At 43.2% G+C, this 19,235-nt stretch overlaps 1 protein-coding gene across 1 annotated transcript in view; it reads right to left on the bottom strand.

Moving 5' to 3' along the window:
- The window catches only part of DNAH7 (dynein axonemal heavy chain 7), a 267,061-nt gene that overhangs the window by 111,348 nt on the left and 136,478 nt on the right, over positions 1-19,235 (bottom strand). The window contains exons 29-34 of the mRNA XM_075001322.1: positions 17,223-17,471; positions 11,598-11,747; positions 10,443-10,625; positions 7,307-7,483; positions 6,864-6,995; positions 1,052-1,276 (exon numbers count right to left, since the gene is read on the bottom strand). Coding sequence (XP_074857423.1) covers positions 1,052-1,276; positions 6,864-6,995; positions 7,307-7,483; positions 10,443-10,625; positions 11,598-11,747; positions 17,223-17,471 — 1,116 coding nt within the window. The remainder of the gene's footprint in view (positions 1-1,051; positions 1,277-6,863; positions 6,996-7,306; positions 7,484-10,442; positions 10,626-11,597; positions 11,748-17,222; positions 17,472-19,235) is intronic.

Here is a 19,235-nt window from a genome sequence, read left to right as displayed (position 1 = left end):
GTTAAAATTCACCAAAGGATTGCTATGCTCATAGCTTTGTGCTATCTCAGATGCCAATTTCTTCACTGTTTCTCCAAATAATCACTCCTCTGTACATTTTGATGTACAAGGTATCTGTTTAGGACACCTGCACCAGATATCTTCACAATATTCTTTACCTATTCAAAGGTTTAGCACAGCTTTCTTAGAGCTATGAATTACTAGATGCCATTGGTCTGCTTACAAATCATGTCAGTGATTTCATGAAGCCAGATCTAAATGATCTCTTTCCAAGCAAGAAGCATACCACCTATACTTGCTTGCCACTTTCTTTATGTGAAAAATTTTGGTCCATTTGGCAACATCTGAGGCTCCTTGTTAAGATTTTTCATAATGGGGTTATGGTTTTGGGTGGGAGGCTGAGAACCTAGAACACCTTTCCAACTCAAAGCAAAATATCACTAAAAAGGCAGGTGGCTTTTGGCAGAAAGGCATAGTTCACCTTTACAATCCCTATGCCCTGGCAGACCAAAGATCAGAGCGGTAGCAGGGCATGGCTCAGTAACTGAGGTTCCCAAAATGCTATCTATAGTACAAAAAGGACTTGTTTCAATGTTTTCACAGCTTCTCTGCTGTGATAAGTAGAAAGGCCCCACGCAAGAGGTGCTGTATTGGAGAAATCAGAGGGTTGGAACCTGAATATTGCATTGCTTCCTCAGTTCATGAGGTAGCAAAGATGCAGGATCTCAAATGAAGCCATTCCTGCAAGAAAATGAATTATAATTAAAAAGTTATAAAACTAAGTATTTGGTAGAAACTAAACTGCCCACTTATTTTGCCACCAGAAATAGAAATTGTGATGATCTGAGTTGATGGGCAGAGCTTAGTCACAGAGATGCAACAATGGACTGGCTCTAAATTTCACAGGTGGGAGGCACTGTTGCCCATTCATACTGAATGAGAGAATCTGTGCAGCTGAAATGATACCATTTAAAGATCACAGAGATAACATTTATTTTTTAGATAAGATTTACTTCAAAATGGGTGTCCCATTTTGTTTTTTATTCCTCACCTTTTTGACAAACCGATATTCATAAATTGTTCCCTCTGTAGGAAATGGAACTGTTAAAGCCTTTGAAGGTAGTTGATCAACATCACTCAGCAATTTATACTTTTCTTTTGTTTCTTCACTAATTGGTCCATTAAGTAATTCTCTCACAATCTTGTCAAATTTTAGTCGATCATCATCCTTACAGCTAGCTCCAACAGACCAAGTCAGTGAAAACAGGAAAATACCCTAGCGTAGAGGGTTGGGAAAGAATACAAAATAGTAGTATTTCAGTAGCAGTGTATTACAGTATAGCTATCCTTTGCTTATTGAAATGAATGAGATCATTGTTAGTGATTGAAGCAGAAGCTGATTGGGTCTAATATTGTAACATATACATTGAACACATACAGAACGAAACTGAAAAATTTGGTAGTCTCTTGTTCAGGAACATTCATGGTTCAGCAGGCTGTTGCAGGACCAAAGAATACTGTGGGTCTGGCCAGAGCACCATCTCTGGAGGCTACTGCCAGAGCATGAGGCTGGGTCTGGAGTCCCTGCTGAGGCCCCATGGTAGCCTATAGAGACCAGAGTCCCAGGGGAGCAGGAGGCTGGGACATCCGGGGGCAGAAGCCCTGGACCATCTCTGGTCCAGCGAATTCTGTTTTTCAGAACCTATCAGGTCTCAACTGCATTGGACCAGGGAGGTGTAGCCTTCAATAACATATTAAAGTGGTAATGAAATATGACAGAGAATGTAGTGCACAGATATATCAGCTTAATCTGTGTTCTCCTGTTGCTTCCTGTGCATGAGAAAGCCTTTGATGGGAGTGCAACATGTGATCTTATTTATTCATTGGCTTGTCTTTTTTAAAAAAAACAGCAATTCATTTCTTTATTTCCTGAATTTCAACAGCTCAATAAAAAATAAAGGAGCTTAGCATTCTGACTCAAGGAGCTTACATTCTTGAATAAATAAATAAATAAATAAAATACATAAAACAGTATCAGTATTTTACCAGGTCACCTTTTATGGGCACTATTTATCATTGCTTTACTTCAGGCCTTTTTTTGTGGAGGAACACAGCAGAACTGCATTCCACCACCTTTTTTCCTGGCACCATTTTTAAAAGGCAATACTGCTGCCACTCTGCCTCTGGCTCCCTGCATGCAGAGGACAAAGCAGGACTCAATTTAATTGGCTTAATGGCCAGCCAGACCATTAAATCAATAAAATTGACTCCTGTTCTTTCAGCGTGCAGGTCAGGGAGCTGCTTCTGCGGTTGTATGTGGGGGGAGCCATGCAGCCAGGGAAGCAGCAGAAACACATGGAGCGTCTTTTGAAATATAAGTCCTGTGTTGGGGGTGGGGGCAGTTGGGGAGGGTTAAGCCTGGCAGTAGATTGGAGCTGTGGGAGGAACAGGGGGGTAGAATTGAGCCAGGGCCACACAGGGGGTTGAGCCAGGGGAGGGGTGGGGCAGGCAGGTTGATCTAGGGCCATGCGGGGGGTTGAGCAGGACTGTGGGGGAGAAGGGATGGAGCAGGTGGTGGACTGAGCCAGGGCCATGGTGGGGGGGTTGAGCTGGGGTCACAGGGGGTGGGGTCGGGGGGTGTTGAGCCTGGGAGGCATGGCCATGCAGGGGGTTGACCCAGGGCCGTGGGTTGAGCCAGGGAAGGGGGTGGGTTCAGGGGTGTTGAGCCATGGCCCCGCAGGGCGTTTTGCTAGGGCGGGGGGGTGTTCATTGAATCAGGGCTGCATAGGCAGGTTGAGCAGGGTGCGGCTGTAGGGGAGCCGGTTTGTAGCTGTGGAGGAGGGTTAAGCTGTGGGGGGGCATAAAGAGGGGATGGCTTGGGGCCTGAGTTCTGGCACCTTTTTGTGTAGGAGAAAAGTACTGCCTTGCTTGCCCTTTGCCCCACCAAAGGCCTCAATCCTATGAGCACTTAAAGATATGCTTAACTTTACTCCCTTGATTGAAATCAATAGAACTACTCACAGCAGTAAAGTCAAAAATGGGCATAACTGTTCACAATAGTGGGCTTTTAGCAAGTGCAAAGAAGCTGGAGAGAAGACTAAAGCTCCCCATTGGAAACATCTTTGAACAGGAGAATACGAAGCTGCTACCCTTCTGTCCTTCATCAGTACCTGGCACTACAGATTTACCTGAAAACATGGAATTTTTTTTTCAATTTTTATTTTCAATACATCAACAACCTACATAGAATGAAAATCCCTTTCATGGCATGTTAGGCTCCCATTTATGTGCAGTGGGTGAAGCTGCTGCTGAGGGAAGCAAGCTCTCCAGCCTGTGGTACCACACATGCTCTATCCCTGCTCTGCCCAGGCACCATCTCCAACCTGCCCAGATCACACTCCCTCCCCACTGTCTACCTTTTCTCTCTGCTCACCCATTCCAGCCAAATCACTAAACCCAAATGTAGCAAATGATGCTAAAAAAAACCACTCTTCAAAAATGTCTTTCTAAAGAAAATGGAGCATGTTTTCCACTACATGCCAGATTGCAAAGAATGTACTTGAGAAGGTACCTAATTACAAGCACTAATTTGGAAATAAAAAATGTCAGTCATGGTGGTTTGATTTTTTTTTTTTGAATACACCCTGAAGTCTGAATACCATGGATGTTGCCAGACCAGAGCATCCCAAATTTTAGAGGTTTTGGTGGAGGGCTCATGTACAACTAGTTCATCAAATAGAAGTAAAAGGGAAACTCATCTATCCAGCTATCTAAAAGGAAAAGCAGGGTGGTGGCGGGAAGCAAAAAAAAAATGAAGAATTTAACTCAAATTTCAAATTAAGGTCCAGTAAACATAGCCAAGCACAACTGGTTGTGTCAGTAAATTCAGGGGTGACACTTGCCTGTTAAATGGTTTCACTACCAGTTAATGGCTCTTTCATAGGTTCAGTTTGATGTTAATAGGCAGGTCTTTTATTCTGCCAGAATGCCTTGGAACAGCGTTCCAGCACCTTTTTTCCTGGTGTCGCCATTTTGGAAGGTGGCTGGGCAGCTCCAAGCTGCATATGACTATTCCAATATGCTCCCTGGCAGTGGGGATGGTGAAATGAAGCTCCACAGAGCCACAAACATGAAGCATCCTTCCCTCTGCATTGTGCATGTATGGTTCTACCTGGGAGCCGCTCCTTCGGTCCCGGCATGTCTCCTGCAAATTTGTCTCCTGCTGCCTTGGTGTGGTCCCAGAGACACTGCGCGGTCCCAGAGGCCCAGCACAGAGCTTGTGTGGCTCCAGTGGGCCAGTGTGGCTCTAGCTGGTGCAGCCCCTGTGGTGGCAGGTCAGTAAACCTCCATCACTGACTTTGGGGGAGAGGGGAGGGCTGGGGATACCTAGGTGTGGAGAAGGGCATTCAGGTGGGCAACTGGGGAAGGGGTAGGGCATTCAGGTGGGGAGGCTGGGGGTACTTGGCTCTGAGGAAGGCAGAGGGCATTCAGGTGGTGGGAGGCTGGGGGAATTCTGGGTTGTGGGGGTGATTTGCGGTTTCAGGGAGGTTAAGCTTGGGGGCAGGGAAGGCAGTCTGGGGCTCCGAGGAGCTAAGCCACTGTAGGCTGGTTATTGCTATTGGTCTCACACCCAGATTTTATGACAACTTCCTAACCTCCCCTCAAATCATCGTCACATAAAACTCTTATGCCCACGCTTACATGTGCTTTGAACTCGGGCATAGGTTATAGCCAATATTTTGCTTTAAGATAGGCTCTGACCTACCTACTTTGAATTCAAGATGAAGCTAATACCTAGGTAGCAAAGTTCAGGTTTAAAGTCCTCCAAGACTACGGATCTTGGGCCTGCATTTTCCTGACCTTCTACCTACTCACTTCCCACTTTTCTCTTGTGCACTGGAAGCTACCTGCTGGTTAGAATCATAGAACTCTAGAACTGGAGAGGTCATCAAGTCCAGTCCCCCACCCTCATGGCAGGACCAAGTACCATCTAGACCATCCCTGATAGATGTCTGTCTAACCTGCTCTTAAAGCTAAGCAATATTTACCCTTCATTCCACATGACCTGCTCCATTTCTGCAGTATTCAGCTCAACTCAGCATGCTGCTTGCTGGCTGGAAGATCACACCAGGATTCTGATTAACCATTGATGTGACTACAGCAAAGAATATGATTTTGAGAGATATACTCAAGATCATCATTGACAAGAAAATATCTCAAAGAAGCTTGCAGAAGCAAGGAGCAAGTGGACTGGTCTGAGGTAAACAGGGTGAAGTTTAATAAAGACAAATGCAAAGTGCTCCACTTAGGAAGCAACAATCAGTTTCTCACATACAGAATGGGAAGCAGCTGTCTAGGAATGAGTATGGGAGAAAGGGATGTAGGGGTTATAGTGGACCACAAGTTAAATATGAGGCAACAGTGTGATGCTGTTGCAAAAAAAAGCAAACGTGATTCTGGGATGCATTAACAGGTGTGTTGTGAACAAGACATGAGAAGTCATTCTCCTGCTCTACTCTGCGCTGGTTAGGCCTTAGCTGGGAGTATTGTGTCCAGTTCTGGGCACCGCATTTCAAGAGAGATGTGAAGAAATTGGAAAGGGTCCAGAAAAGAGCAACAAGAATGATCAAAGGCCTAGAGAACATGACCTATGAAGAAAGGTTGAAAGAATTCGGCTTGTTTAGTTTGGAAAAAAGAAGAAGGGAGGGCAAATGACAGTGGTTTTCAGGTATCTAAAAGGCTGTCAGAAGGAGGAAGGAGAAAACTTGTTCTTCATGGCCTCTGAGGATAGAACAAGAAGCAATGGGCTTAAACTGCAGCAAAGGAGGTTTAGGTTGGACATTAGGAAAAAGTTCCTGACTGTCAGGGTGGTCAAACAGTGGAATAAATTGCCTAGAGAGGCTGTGGAATCTACATCTCTGGAGATATTTAAGAAAACGTTAGATAAATGTCTATCAGGGATGGTCTAGACAGGACTTGGTCCTGCCATCAGAACAGGGGGCTGGACACAATGACCTCTCAAGGTCCCTTCCAGTCTTAGCATTCTATGGATTCTAGGTGCAGGAATCACATCAAAAACTTAAATATGGCCTACTACAAGGCAAAGAATGGAAACAAAGTCTCGTAACTCCCTATCTACCTGCCCTTACTAGGCGTGTGACTAGGTGCTCATCATAGTCCAAGTATAGAGTCAGATGCTATGAAACTTCTTCACAGTTTATTTCTGTGAATCAGACATGAAAAGTTAAAATGTATGTTAATTAAAAAGTACCTAATAAGGAGATAATTTTCCCAGATAAAATTACAGGAAGTTTATTGTGATGAGCAAAGTTTGTCAATTTTATTTCTTATGGAGTCATTCTGGGCTGTAAAGAACAACCTGGGACTTAACATTCTATGACTATGTCTACAGTAGCCCAAAACTTCGAAATGGCCATGCAAATGGCCATTTCGAAGTTTACTAATGAAGGACTGAAATACATATTCAGCGCCTCATTAGCATGCAGGCGGCCGTGGCACTTCGAAATTGACGCAGTTCGCTGCTGCACAGCTCGTGCAGATGGGGCTCCTTTTCGAAAGGACCCCGGCTACTTTGAAGTCTCCTTATTCCTATGAGCAGATGGGAATAAGGGGACTTTGAAGTAGCCGGGGTCCTTTCAAAAAGGAGCCCTGTTTGGACAAGCCGCGCAGCGGCAAGCCGCATCAATTTTGAAGTGCCGCGGCCGTCCGCATGCTAATGAGGCGCTGAATATGTATTCCAGCCCTTCATTAGTAAACTTCGAAATGGCCATTTGCATGGCCATTTCGAAGTTTCTGTCTAGTGTAGACATGGCCTATGTGTTAAAAAGATCACTGTTGCCTACCTCAAACCAAGAGAAAACATCACGTTCACTCATGGCTTTAATTTTGGCCTCGTCAGCAAACTCATCCATCATGCAGTCCATTAGATTCATTAAGGATCGAGCTAAGTTTGTGTCTGAAGTAGGAGATAATTCCTGAAATAAAAGAAACATTCTCTACAGCATATGTATTTAATAAATTGAAAACAACAGTGTACTTTGATTTATTAATTAGTACAGAGATGACAATAATCCTATCTGGTGCAGGTGCCAGAAACGTACTAGGGCAAAATTATATTTTTATTTTGCCCTTGTATAAAATGAAAAGGACAGAATTCCCAATATACATTTTTCTAAAAATAAACAAATTGATAACGTTCTTTTGAAATTATTTGCTTGTTTGACACTTTTGAATTACCAGACACACAAATTTGTTTTGCTTCGCATAAAAGCACTCTTTATCCTACCTTTGCGCATTTTCTAATGAACTCAATAGAAAGCGGCACCATTCTCTCAAACAAGCCTACTATAAATTCTTTATGCATAGAGTTGACTCCAGGTGGCATTAGATTTAGCCAAGAAACCATCAGTGGTCTCCAGCCTAACATGTGAGGCTCCATGTAGATCATGCCACATCTAGAAACCTACAAAAAAAAGAAATGTATCTGTTACCGTGTGTGACCTTTGTAGTTTTTCCTTGTGAAAACAGCCTTACATAAATCAAATGTTGTTCTAATCAGATTCTGGGGTCATTAGAAATTATATTATCAGACAATTGTACTGTACTGTACTGAACACAAAAGGTACATACATCCCCCTTATCTTGTCAGAATGTGCTTTGGTGAACTTTGAGGAATGATTCAAAAACAAATTCACCACTGCTTTGCTTTGTGGGGAAAGAGGGGAATTCTCGTCTTCAACTGATTTGGACAACAATAATCAATTTAGAGCAGAGGATAAGTCGACAACAGGTAGCCAAGCCTGCCCTCTCATTACTGATCATTTTCTTATTTTAAGTTAAAGTTCATTCTATGTCAGATATTCTATTGTGTTTCCAATATGATTTAACCTACACCCAATTGCACTTGCAGACTCTCCCTGAGGAAGATTATGCTTCCCCCTGAATATCCATCTGGTAGGTGCAATTAGAGGCTATGTCTAGACTGCAGGGTTTTGTCAACAGAAGCTTCTGCTGGGAGATATCTTGTGAGAAAATTTATGTCAACAGAGCATGTCCACACACCTAAGTGCATCGAAAGAGCAATGCACTACCTCAACAGATAGAGGCCAGACAGTTGGGATGCTCTCTCAGAAAAATAGCCATCTGGAACCAGGTCAGACAGTGTTTCAGTTCACCATTTCCTTCCGAGAGCTAGTGCCAGAGCCCTGTGGAGACACACATTTAAAGGGACCCCTCTGGACAGCCACTCTCTGCCCTGCTGCAGGCTTGTCTACCCCTGCGAGGGACAGAAAAGCTCTCAGAGTGCCCACTGTGCTTGCAACATGTTTGCAGGTGACACAGCTGGTCCCTGGGTGCCATGCAGTCGAAGCTGCCCTTAGAGCTGAGATGGCCTCACACAGACAGGCTGCAGCTCTTGTTGAACTTTCTGGCAGCTGCCTTCTTGTTGCTCAGTGAGACTGACCCTGAGATCATCTTCAGGACCATCATCCCGGCTCCAGGAGCTACACACTTGCAACTGCACCCCATGGTGGACAGGCATGTCTGGAGGCACTATACCAGTTTGGGCCGGTGGGACCAGCTGGTCATGGAGTGATGAGCTGACCAGCAGTGGCTCCAAAACTGCATGTGGAAGACCACCTTCTTGGAGCTCTGTGCCTGGCTCACCCCTGTTCTCTGGAAATGCAACACCCAACTGCAGCCCACCATCCTTGTGGCAAAGCAGGTTGCAATCACCCTCTGGAAGCTCACCACCCCCAACAGCTACTGGTCAGTGGGCCCAGATACTCCCTCACTCCCTGTCATGTGTGTTCAGTCACCTCCCTCTGCAGGTCATGAGGGCCATCACCTCGATCCTGCTGAGGATGGTTCTCTGTTTGGAAGACCCTGACCAGTACCCCGCAGGAGTAAGTGCTGCCTCATGCATTCAGGCATGCCCATGTGCTGTATGCCACACTCCTCAGTGTGTCTGGGGTCATGCCTGCACCCTTGTGACTAGCCTGCATCCAGTCATGTCAGGTGCCGGGAGGACCCCCCACCACCCATGCCCTTGGGTTGTCTGCTGGGTCCAGGAGGCGCACACTACCGCTGCACGTGGTTCCACATGCTGGTACCACAGCTCAGGGTCCCAACTGAGTCTGCCAAGCAATGCTCACTGCCTGCCCTGCCTGTGCCCACCTCCCACACCTTGGAGTGTGTGACAAATGGGGCACTCACCTGAGGAACCCTCGCCAAAGTTGGAGGAGGCCCAGGACGTATCCTGGCTGCTGGGGACTGGGTCCAGGGTGATCATGAGGCTAATGGTGTCTGACTCAGGGTCCCACTGCTGCCCCTCCTGTGGCTGGTCTCATGTTCACTGACAGGGGCATTGAGCCCCCAATCCCGGCTCAAGCGAGGAGGTGATGTGCTCCCCCCTCACGATATGGTACAGATCCTGGTAGTAGAGGCAGGTGGCCGGTTCTGCCCCCAAGTGGCCCACTGCATCCTGGCCCCAGACGTATCCCTGCTGCAGCTCCTTTACCTTGGCATGGACTTGCTCAAGGATGAGGCGGGCGTGTGTGTGGCGGGGGGGTGTTCTGCCAGGGCCTCAGTCACCTGGATGTAAATGTCTGCATTGCAGTGCCTAGATCTCGGGTCCTGTAGGGTCTTCTCTTCAGCCCATATATTCAGCAGAGCCTGGAGCTCTGCCCCAGAACAGGGTGGGGTGCACCTTCTTGGAGCCTCAAGAAGGATCCTGGGACCCCTGAGGCTGCTCCTTTGAGGCCTAGGAGGGGCAGGAATCATAGAGCTCTGATTGCTGTGGACAGGGTGTCCACCAGGACACTTGTATGGTATCCTGGAGGCCTCTTCTGTCAACTGAAGCCCCCCCACACCCAACTCCTGTCAACAGATCTCTCTTGACAGAGGCATTCTTCCTTGTGATGAGTGGGGTACAGCTGTTGACAAAACCCCTCCATTCTGTAGACTCACTATCAACAGAACACACCTTGCAACCTGGCCACTCCCTCAGTTATGTCGGAAAAAAACCAGCTTTTTGTCGACATAAACTTGCAGTCTAGATTTAGCCAGAGAGAGAGACAATGATCCAATGATTTTTGGTTTTACCATAATTTAAAGATTTGCTTCATGGCTATTTTCTTTCCCTTGTCAGAAATTCAAAAGGACATGAATGCTCTAGGTATGTTTTCCAAGGGACAAAACGTAACTTACCTCAAATAATACTCTTGGACATTATCAACAACTTAAGAGTAATGGCTGCAAAATGTTTTTTTTTTTAAAGAAAAAAGTTGCATAAGCACGAACAGTCACACACAATGTTGTTAATGGAAAAAAACTGAAAAAAAAACTCCTTCATAATATTAAGCTGCCATAAAGCTTCAGAATAATACACTATATTTGATAAACACTCAAAAATGAATACTTACAGTAGCAGGAGAAGCAACTTCTAAATCCATTGGTTCAAAAATAAGGCTCATTTGCTGTGACATCTGAATGATCTCTCCGCTCATGAGGCATAGTTTCTTGTTATCATCCAGCACAGTATTCATATTCTCAATCCATACAGCATCTACTGGTCCATCAAAAATCAACCACTTCCTGTCTGGTGTCTGGTTCACATAAAATAATTTGAAAGAAATCACATTTTAATTAACCAAGTAAATTTGGAATATTTCAGATTTCATGTATTTCCACAAATCACATTTGAAAGGCTATTGTGTGACAGATCATTCCATATTCTTTATGAGAATATGCTTTTGAATATAAATATGACATAACTGGAATGTGACTGATGTGAGATACTTCATGTGAGATACTGCGAAAGTTGTAATCTACTGAATATGATTATTTGTATGCATTTATGATATTTGTAGATTGAGTAAGGAATACTGAACTGTGTATCTGTAAATGCATGTTCGCATATTCATATGCAGTCTGATGGCAAACTATTCAACCTTGCAAGACAGAAAATGAAGACGAACACGTGAAAGGTGCTCTGAGAGAATTTCTTTATGCTGGGATGATGCTCTTCTCTCTCATAGTGAAGTTCAGCTACAAGAGCTCGTACATTGCCTCCAAGATGCAGATTGAACTTTCTTGTTCACCATTAGTGTGGAAAAGAGAATAAACATGGGGCAAAGCACAGAATGCCAGCCTTTTATTGCACTCATAAATATCAACTGCCAAGGTGTGAACTCAGTTTCAAAGCGCAACTGGCCACCATAATGCTAACGGACCTTAATATTCATATCAGCACCTCATTAACAAGCTCCAATCCATGTAATTAAAATGCCCCTTTCCAAAGGCTGGGGCATGGGCAGACACCGCCAAGGAGTGGAAAAAGTACTTTGCTAGCAGTATGCACAGCCAGGCCAAACTGAAGTCCCTACACTTACAGGGAGAGGAATACTCAGACTGCTTCTTCCAGTGCAATCAATAGGGCCATGTCTGACTGCTCAGGGTGTACTAAGCTGCCAAAAAGGTGCATAGTAATGGGACAGTCAAGTGCCTACTTGTCAATATTGTATGTCTATCATAGAATTATTTCTACATAGATCAGAATACTTCAAGTTTGTATATACCAAGGAAGCAGCAAAGGCTCTAAAGCTCACTGCCAGAATGCCATCTGACCATTCATGTGAGACTGGATCAAATTGTCCATACAGCTGACCCATGGTGATAGATTTTGGATTTATAACAGTGATCTGAACCTTGTTTTCCTCCATCAGCCCCTAGATACAAAAAAAAGCAAAATATATTTGATTCATACAGAGTTTAATTTGTGCCATCTATTTTATTTTGGTTTCTCCTATTTTATATTATTACATTTCAGAACTCCTAATGATGGGGCTAAGAAGAACAAGAATTAATCTGCAAATTGAACTTTAAATACCATCTGAAAATACTTCAAAGAACAATACCCGAAGTATATCATAAAAAGCTGGAGGTCAAATTAATTTCTAAACAGTACACGGATTTAAAGCATGTCAGGAGCTCCCAATTTACTTTTGGTTAACTTTGCTTCTGTCTCTGTGACATGAAGTTATATTTTACATTATATATACATTGTACTTTTGACGAGATCAGAAACTGTTCCATAGGAGTGTGTGGCAACTAAAAATGAAAACTTCAATCAGTTTGAGCATGGACATGCTGTGATGAAATAATATAGAAAATGTGTCACACTGCGTTTATTCTGAGAAAAAAGTCTTAATTCTTTCTGGAAGTAAATGCTATTCTTCAGTCCAAAAGCATCACACAATATAATTTTCAGAATATACTTATGAATTGGGAGTCAGAAATTCCTTCATTCATGTTTAAGTGTTTTAATCCCTCTTTCTCTACGCATAGAAGCATCTTTCATTGCTTATATTCCCCTTATGAACTGTAAAATGTGGGCATTTTTATTTTACTGTCTGAGAACATACTATTTCTGTAAGGATTTATGTTATATCTCCTCCTTTCTAACAAGCAGCCCATATTGGATTATAACTTACCATGACACGCTTTTTTTAAAGAAATCCCCAAAGCGCTAGTTGCAGAAAATTGTAGTCAGTCAGTCAACACAAGCCTTTAAGAAATATCAAAGATGTTCCTCTAACCCAATGGTGCTCAAACTTTTCCAGTCCTGCCCTCCTGTGCCATGAACTGAATCTGTCCAGCCTCCTCAGCAGCAGAGCTTGGGCTGAAGGCAGAGCTGGAGCAGAACTGGAGATAGAGGAGGAGCTGGGGCTAACTCCAGAGTCAGGTTGGGGCCAAAAAGTAAAGGAGAGCAGATTTGGGCAGGTATGGAGCACGAATGGTACAAGGGACAAATGTGGCCTGAAGGTGAAGTAGATCCTAGTGATGGAGCAGGAATTGGGCCTGAACAGTGCTGGGGCAGAGCACGACTGAAAGCCTGGAACTCTCATTCCACTCCCCTCCTTCGTGCAGACTGGCCCAGACCTCGCCCCCCCAACCCCAAAGGTCCCCCATGTCCCCTAGAAGGACATGTCTCTCAGTTTGGGGAATCACTACTTTAAGTAAAGGAAAAGAATACATAATGTACTTCTGAAGCAGCTTGATTCATCCTATCTATGGGAATAACAAACACATAACAGTAATATAATATGATGTCTGTTCTAGAATTTAACTAAAAATGCACAGATGTGACCAACTCACTCATTTTAATTATTGGTAATAACAATAACAATACAATGCTCAGGAAACAGTTTGGACAGGAACTTCAAAATCCAGAATTTTGAAGTAAAAGGAAATTCTGTACCCAATAATTTTCTATTAGCAGTTTCCCTTGCAACTGACCACAAAAGGGTAACGGTTCTTACCAGAGGAGTTCAGAGACAGCCCAATGTTTTTGCTGGTAGCTTCAAGATTAAGCACTACCCATCAGTTCAGGCCAATCAAAACAGATCTTCCAAATATTTAGGAACATTCCAATTTTTATTAGCATTAAAAACTACTTACATTTATGCTGACTAGCCTTAAGGCAATTATGCATGCATATCTTCCTTTCAGGAAAATTTCCAATTTGTGTTCCAGTAATTTACTAGCTACCAGTGTGAGATGGATGGGAAAAGCTACTGCTAACAGAAATAAAATTATCAAATAAGAAAGCTGTCATTCTGCTCCACAGCTCCTCTCCATACTCATCATGAACAGGGAATAGTAAGCAGTGAATCCCAGAAACAGGAGAAAAAGAATAAGGGAGAACTTAGTTAATATTACTGTAAAATAATATGCTAAAATATTAATCATTACTGTAAAATAACATCCTAAAATTGAAGTTTCTCCCCTACAAAGCAAAAGGAACTAGATGGGAACAAACAAATAACACCTACCACAAAAGACAAGTTTAGGCAGAGGAATGAAAGTCTACTTGAGAAGTAATAACAATTAAAAAGACTAGCAACACACTTCTCTAATCTAGCATTCTGATTAATCTTGACACCTGATGCTACTCAGATGGGACATCTAACATGCCTATCTCTGGAATGCCAGCAGGGTTGGTGTCCATATGCTTGTTTGTAGGACTCTAATCAACCACACCAAGGAAAATTCAGTGACGCTGTAATTACCAGAACTTTGTGATAATGATGATTTATTTGTACGGGATTAACCTCTTAATCTGGTACTCTCTCATCTGGCAATATCCATGGTCCATCAGGACACTGCAAGACCAGACAGTACTGGGGCTGGGGCCAAAACTGCATACACAGAGCAGAGGCTGGGGCCAGAGCAATGTCAGACAGCCAGATTAGGGTCAGGGCTAGAAACTCAGACAGCCTGCTGCAGTGAGGGAGGTAGGGCGCAGAGCCTCTGCTGAAGCACTGGGCTGGGGCAGGAACCCCCACCAGAGCCCCTGTCATAGTGTGGTGCTGGGGCGAGAGCCCCCACCTGCTGATGCCCTGTGGCAGCCCAAGGAGGTTAGAGTCCCAGAAAAGCGGGAGGCTGGGGTCACCTGAGGCAGAAGCCCTGGACCTCCCATGGTCCAGCAAATTGGGTTGTTCATGACTTGTCAGGTTCTGAACATGCCAGACCAGGGAGGTGAAACTTGTATTAGTGTACCACTTGCACACCAAAGCCCAATTTTTGTTGGCACTGTATATACAAAGAGACTGTCCCTGACACAGAAAAATGTCTGTTTCTCCTCAGACAAGAAATTAAATTTGAAACAAATGAAGGATTGAAATTTTTTGTTGAGTTGTTCTTAGATAACAGAACGTACAAATGATGGTAATGAAGGCCTACAGAACTATACTTCCCATCTGCTGCCCAGGCTCATGTATGTGGCCCTGGTGTTCTTTGGGATGAAAAACTAATAGGAGAAGAACACCTTGCCTCTGAATTGCAGGGGCACAACCTCAACTCCTTCAAGTTCTAGAAAGGTGTTGACGAATTGTTTCAATTATATTTAATAAAAAAATGCCCTTATAAAGAGATGCTGAAGGAGAGTGGAAAGCAGAAAGTGCTTGAAATTGGATAGAATTGTTTGTAATTCCAAGTCCCCATCATTGCTGACGATCAGGTTCCAGGCCTCTCAAACATAAAAAGTGGTTACCAAAAAGGCTTCTGGAGGTATAGCTCCTGAAATGGTTCTGATGTGTTCTGAACAATGACATCAAACTTCCTGCTCTAAAGCAGAGGCAGTTTTTACAGCAGAGGAGAAAGAGCCAGGGGGCTTCCTACACTGAAACTTCTGCTTCTTTCGCAGCAGTTCTGAAACACTGGCAGATTATACGAAAGAGGTTGGACTTCCCATGTCTGGACCCTTGGGAGCTGACTGGTCCCAAACAAGGGGATTTGCTGGACCAGAGGAGCTCCCCTGCAATCAGCCCATTACTGCCATGATTCCAGTCCCCCTCCCACAAGCACTGAAGCTGCTTGCTGCAGCCCCCTGCCACTGGCCCCACTAGTGAAAGCCGTGGCTCTGGCCCCAGCCGTGGCTCTGATATCACTGCCAAGATCTTCAGCTCCAGCCACGGGCCCTCCTAAAGGCTCCAGCCTGACCATGACTCCCGCTGCCCTCCGCACAGGGCTCCAACCCCAGCCATGACCCCACTACAATAGGCTCCAACCCAGGGTTCTCTGGTCCAGTAGGACCACAGATGTTGCTGAACTAGAGAATCCCAGGTTTTAGAGGTACAATGTGCAATAAGAGATAAAAGGTCTCTGGCTGGTAACGCTTTGCCTTTTGGCCTGCTTTCCTCCTTGGGGCTGCTCCATATGCAGTCAGAAAGTGGCAAGTGGCTCTAAAGCACTCCAAACCCCACGGCTTCACAGTGCATGCTTTAAATAAGTCACAACCTTCGCATGGGATCGTCCTCAATAATTGTTTAGATCTTCTTCAGTGTTGAGGAGCTTATTTCAAGTAGATTTCAAAATAAGCTATTTCTTCATGTGGTGTTGTCCAAATGGCACCACATGGTGAAATAAAGCCCTATTTTTGAGGCATCCCTCAACTCCTCATGCAACGAGGTTTACAGGGATGCCAATACGGTGCACTCATTATCTCAAAAACTGCATAGACCCATGGTGCTCAATATGTTTGCCATTGAGATGGGGGTCAGGATTCTGGCATGCCTTCCTTATTTAAAGCCTTATGCTATGGCAAAGCAAGGATCAACAGCTTACAGATGCTGGGCATAGCTCATCCTCTGAAAAACATGAAAAGCTGCATGCAGCATCTCTTGGATGTTGCTCAATACTTGCAGTGATTTTCTGCTGTTTGGGGTGGCAGATGAAGGGCACCAGCTCAAGAGGTGCTGCATCAGAGCCTTGTTTTTTCCGAGAATGCTCACATGAATAGAGAGAGAGCACAGCTATAAGATGAAACAAAATTGCTACAACATAAGAGAAAATAATAATTAAAGTTACAAAACCAAGTTATTGGGAGAAATTGAAGTGTCCATCTGTTCTGCTACGGGAAGCTTCCAGAGTTGAAGGATGCACTTGGTCCTAGATCCTTCTCATAACAATAATGGAAAACCTCTGTGCTCTACACATAAGAGGCATTACCAATTTGCGATGAGGAGAGAAGCTGTGCCACTGAGATTTTGTTTCAATCTATTCCAAACATAAGAACTACTGTCAAAATTAAGATTCTGATCTCGATTTTGTTCAGATACTAGTTCCACATCATGTCTCCATTTAAAGATCTCTTCTCAGTCTAATGTCTAAGAACAAATACCTTATACTTGTAATAAAACCTTCACCTGGCAATCTTGTCAAAACAGATCAAGAAAATCACTACAGCCATAGGCTGCTTTAAACTTGTTTTGGTAGTTGTCCTATACTGAGGAACCCTCATTAAAAGGAGGGTTCAGGTGGCTGCCTCCCAGATAAGAAATCCTTGACAGTGTGTTTCTTTTGGAGCCTCATTGCTAGGAAGTCAGTGAGAAGACAAAGAGCTTACACAGAGATGTGTTGTTGGACTCCTGGTTTTTCCTAGGAGGTTAATTCTTTCTTCATCCAACCTGCAGTAAGAATTTGGAGGAAACTCCATGTACATGAAGTTATGAAGTTTTCCTTCCATATTCCCATTCCTGTAGACATTATGCACCCTCAAAAGTGTATCACTACCTTATAGCAAATTCACAAGTATATCTGTTGTCCCAAATACTTTCCTGTATAACTACTGAATACACTACAACATTTGATTACTCTGCAAACTATTTTGATAAAAAATATCTGGCAAATTAGTAAGTTACCTTCTCACACAAATCACCCAAAGCTGCTGCCAAAACTCGATAGGCAGATGTTTTTCCACCAAACGGTTCTCCAACTATCATAAAACCATGACGCACAATCATCATTTCAAATATCTGCAAGATCTTCTCAGCAAACGTGTCCGTCATTTGCAAATTCATAGCATCACAGTTCATTTTGATTGCTTCTAGTAAATCATTGTAATCTGGTTTTGGCAGTTTCACACCAGGAAATAAGTCTGAAGTAATGCCCTGTCAAAGAATGAATTAGAATGTGGATTAATCTTACACATATTCAAGGTGTACTCTTTGAATGCACTCCCTTTATCCTGTGATTCTAAACAGATAAATATGTACTTATATAGCTTTATTCAAATAGTATAAATCACCATACCTGGATATAGTAGTGTTAATTGAGCAATTAACTGCTAACAACTGAATCAGAACAAATATTTGAAATATGTAAAGACACAATTCCAAAATATATGTGAACAAGGGCCTGATGTTCTAACTCATTACTACTATATATTTTATCCATTCCACACAGCACATATTTAACAGTGACAATAAAAAGAAACTGGCTCTATGAGATAATATTTTCCTTTCTGATAAATATTAGCTTTTATCTGAACAGGTTTAAATGAACTGGCTGCATGATTTACACCCTGAAGGCTGAGAAAGCCACTATGTTTCTTTCTCATACTCCATAGTAAATGGAGAATTATTTAAACAAGTATTCTAACAGAGATCCTGCCTTTTTACTTCCAGTACTTTGCAACTCTGAAGCAAGACAAGAATAAAGTTGAACATACTCAAGGTACAAAGAAAAAAAACATACTGCAGGCAATAATTTTATTCATACAACATCAACTTGCAAAGCTCAGTAAAATTGCATTCACAGAAAACCCATTATTTCAAAAATGACATTCTTGGTGATGACTGGTAAACTTAGAATTTATATGTTATACCTAGTTACAATTTTAAAATTCACTATTAGTAATTTTAGATAAGGAGCTAATGTGGCCTCTTTCTCTCACCACCACCAAGAACCTGGTTAATCACTGCAGTCAGCCAATCTACAAAGAAACCATTCTGATCTCATAAATATTATAAAATAATATACAGTAGTCTATATGACCAGCATCTGCTGCAGCAGATACCTATCAGAGGCTGACAGTGCCCAGTTTTTCCTCCCCATTCAACCACAGCAGAATCTTTGGGGAGAAGATGAAAACTTTTCACTTAAAGGCTACGTCTACACTAGCACCCCACTTTCAAAAGGGAGATGCTAATGAGACACTTTGGGATATGCTAATGAGGCACTGAAATGAATATGCAGCACCTCATTAGCATAATGGTGGCCCCTGCAGTTCATAAGTGCCGCTTTCGATCACACACGGCTCATCTACCTGGGATCCTTTTTGAAAGGACCCTGCACACTTCTAAATCCCCTTATTCCTATTTAGTTGTAGGAATAAGGGGATTTTGAAGTAAGCGGTATCATTTTGAAAAGGACCCTGTGTAGACAAGCCATGAGCGATCAAAAGTGGCACTTTCGAAGTGCCACGGCTGCCATTATGCTAATGAGGTGCTGCATATTCATTGCAGTGCCTCATTAGCATATCCCAAAGCATCTCATTAGCATCCCCCTTTCAAAAGGGGGGTGCTAGTGTAGACACAGCGAAAGAAAATTACGTTTCCTATGAGAACAATTTGCGAGCAAGCTTCCACCAGGGTGAATAGCTCCTCTCCTTTAAAATGAACTTCCACACATTCTCTTTTTATTAGTTATCCATCTCCTTTACTTGCTCTCCTGATCATGTTACAAAACCAAAGCCTTCTCATAGTATATTATTGTACTGTGCCATTGGATTTTATAAATTAAATAGCAAGTTTAAGAAAAATAGTTTTCTCTCAGCCTCAGTTTACCAATGTTGCCCCCAAATTCCTAGAATAGGTTGCTCTATCACACTTTCATATCTTCATGAATGCCCTATCCTGAACGCATTCCTGTCC

Source organism: Carettochelys insculpta, chromosome 8 (assembly GCF_033958435.1).
Source record: "Carettochelys insculpta isolate YL-2023 chromosome 8, ASM3395843v1, whole genome shotgun sequence".
NCBI classification, from domain to species: domain Eukaryota; kingdom Metazoa; phylum Chordata; order Testudines; family Carettochelyidae; genus Carettochelys; species Carettochelys insculpta.
Note: the sequence above shows the minus strand (reverse complement) of the source record. Positions and strands in the feature narration are given on the sequence as shown.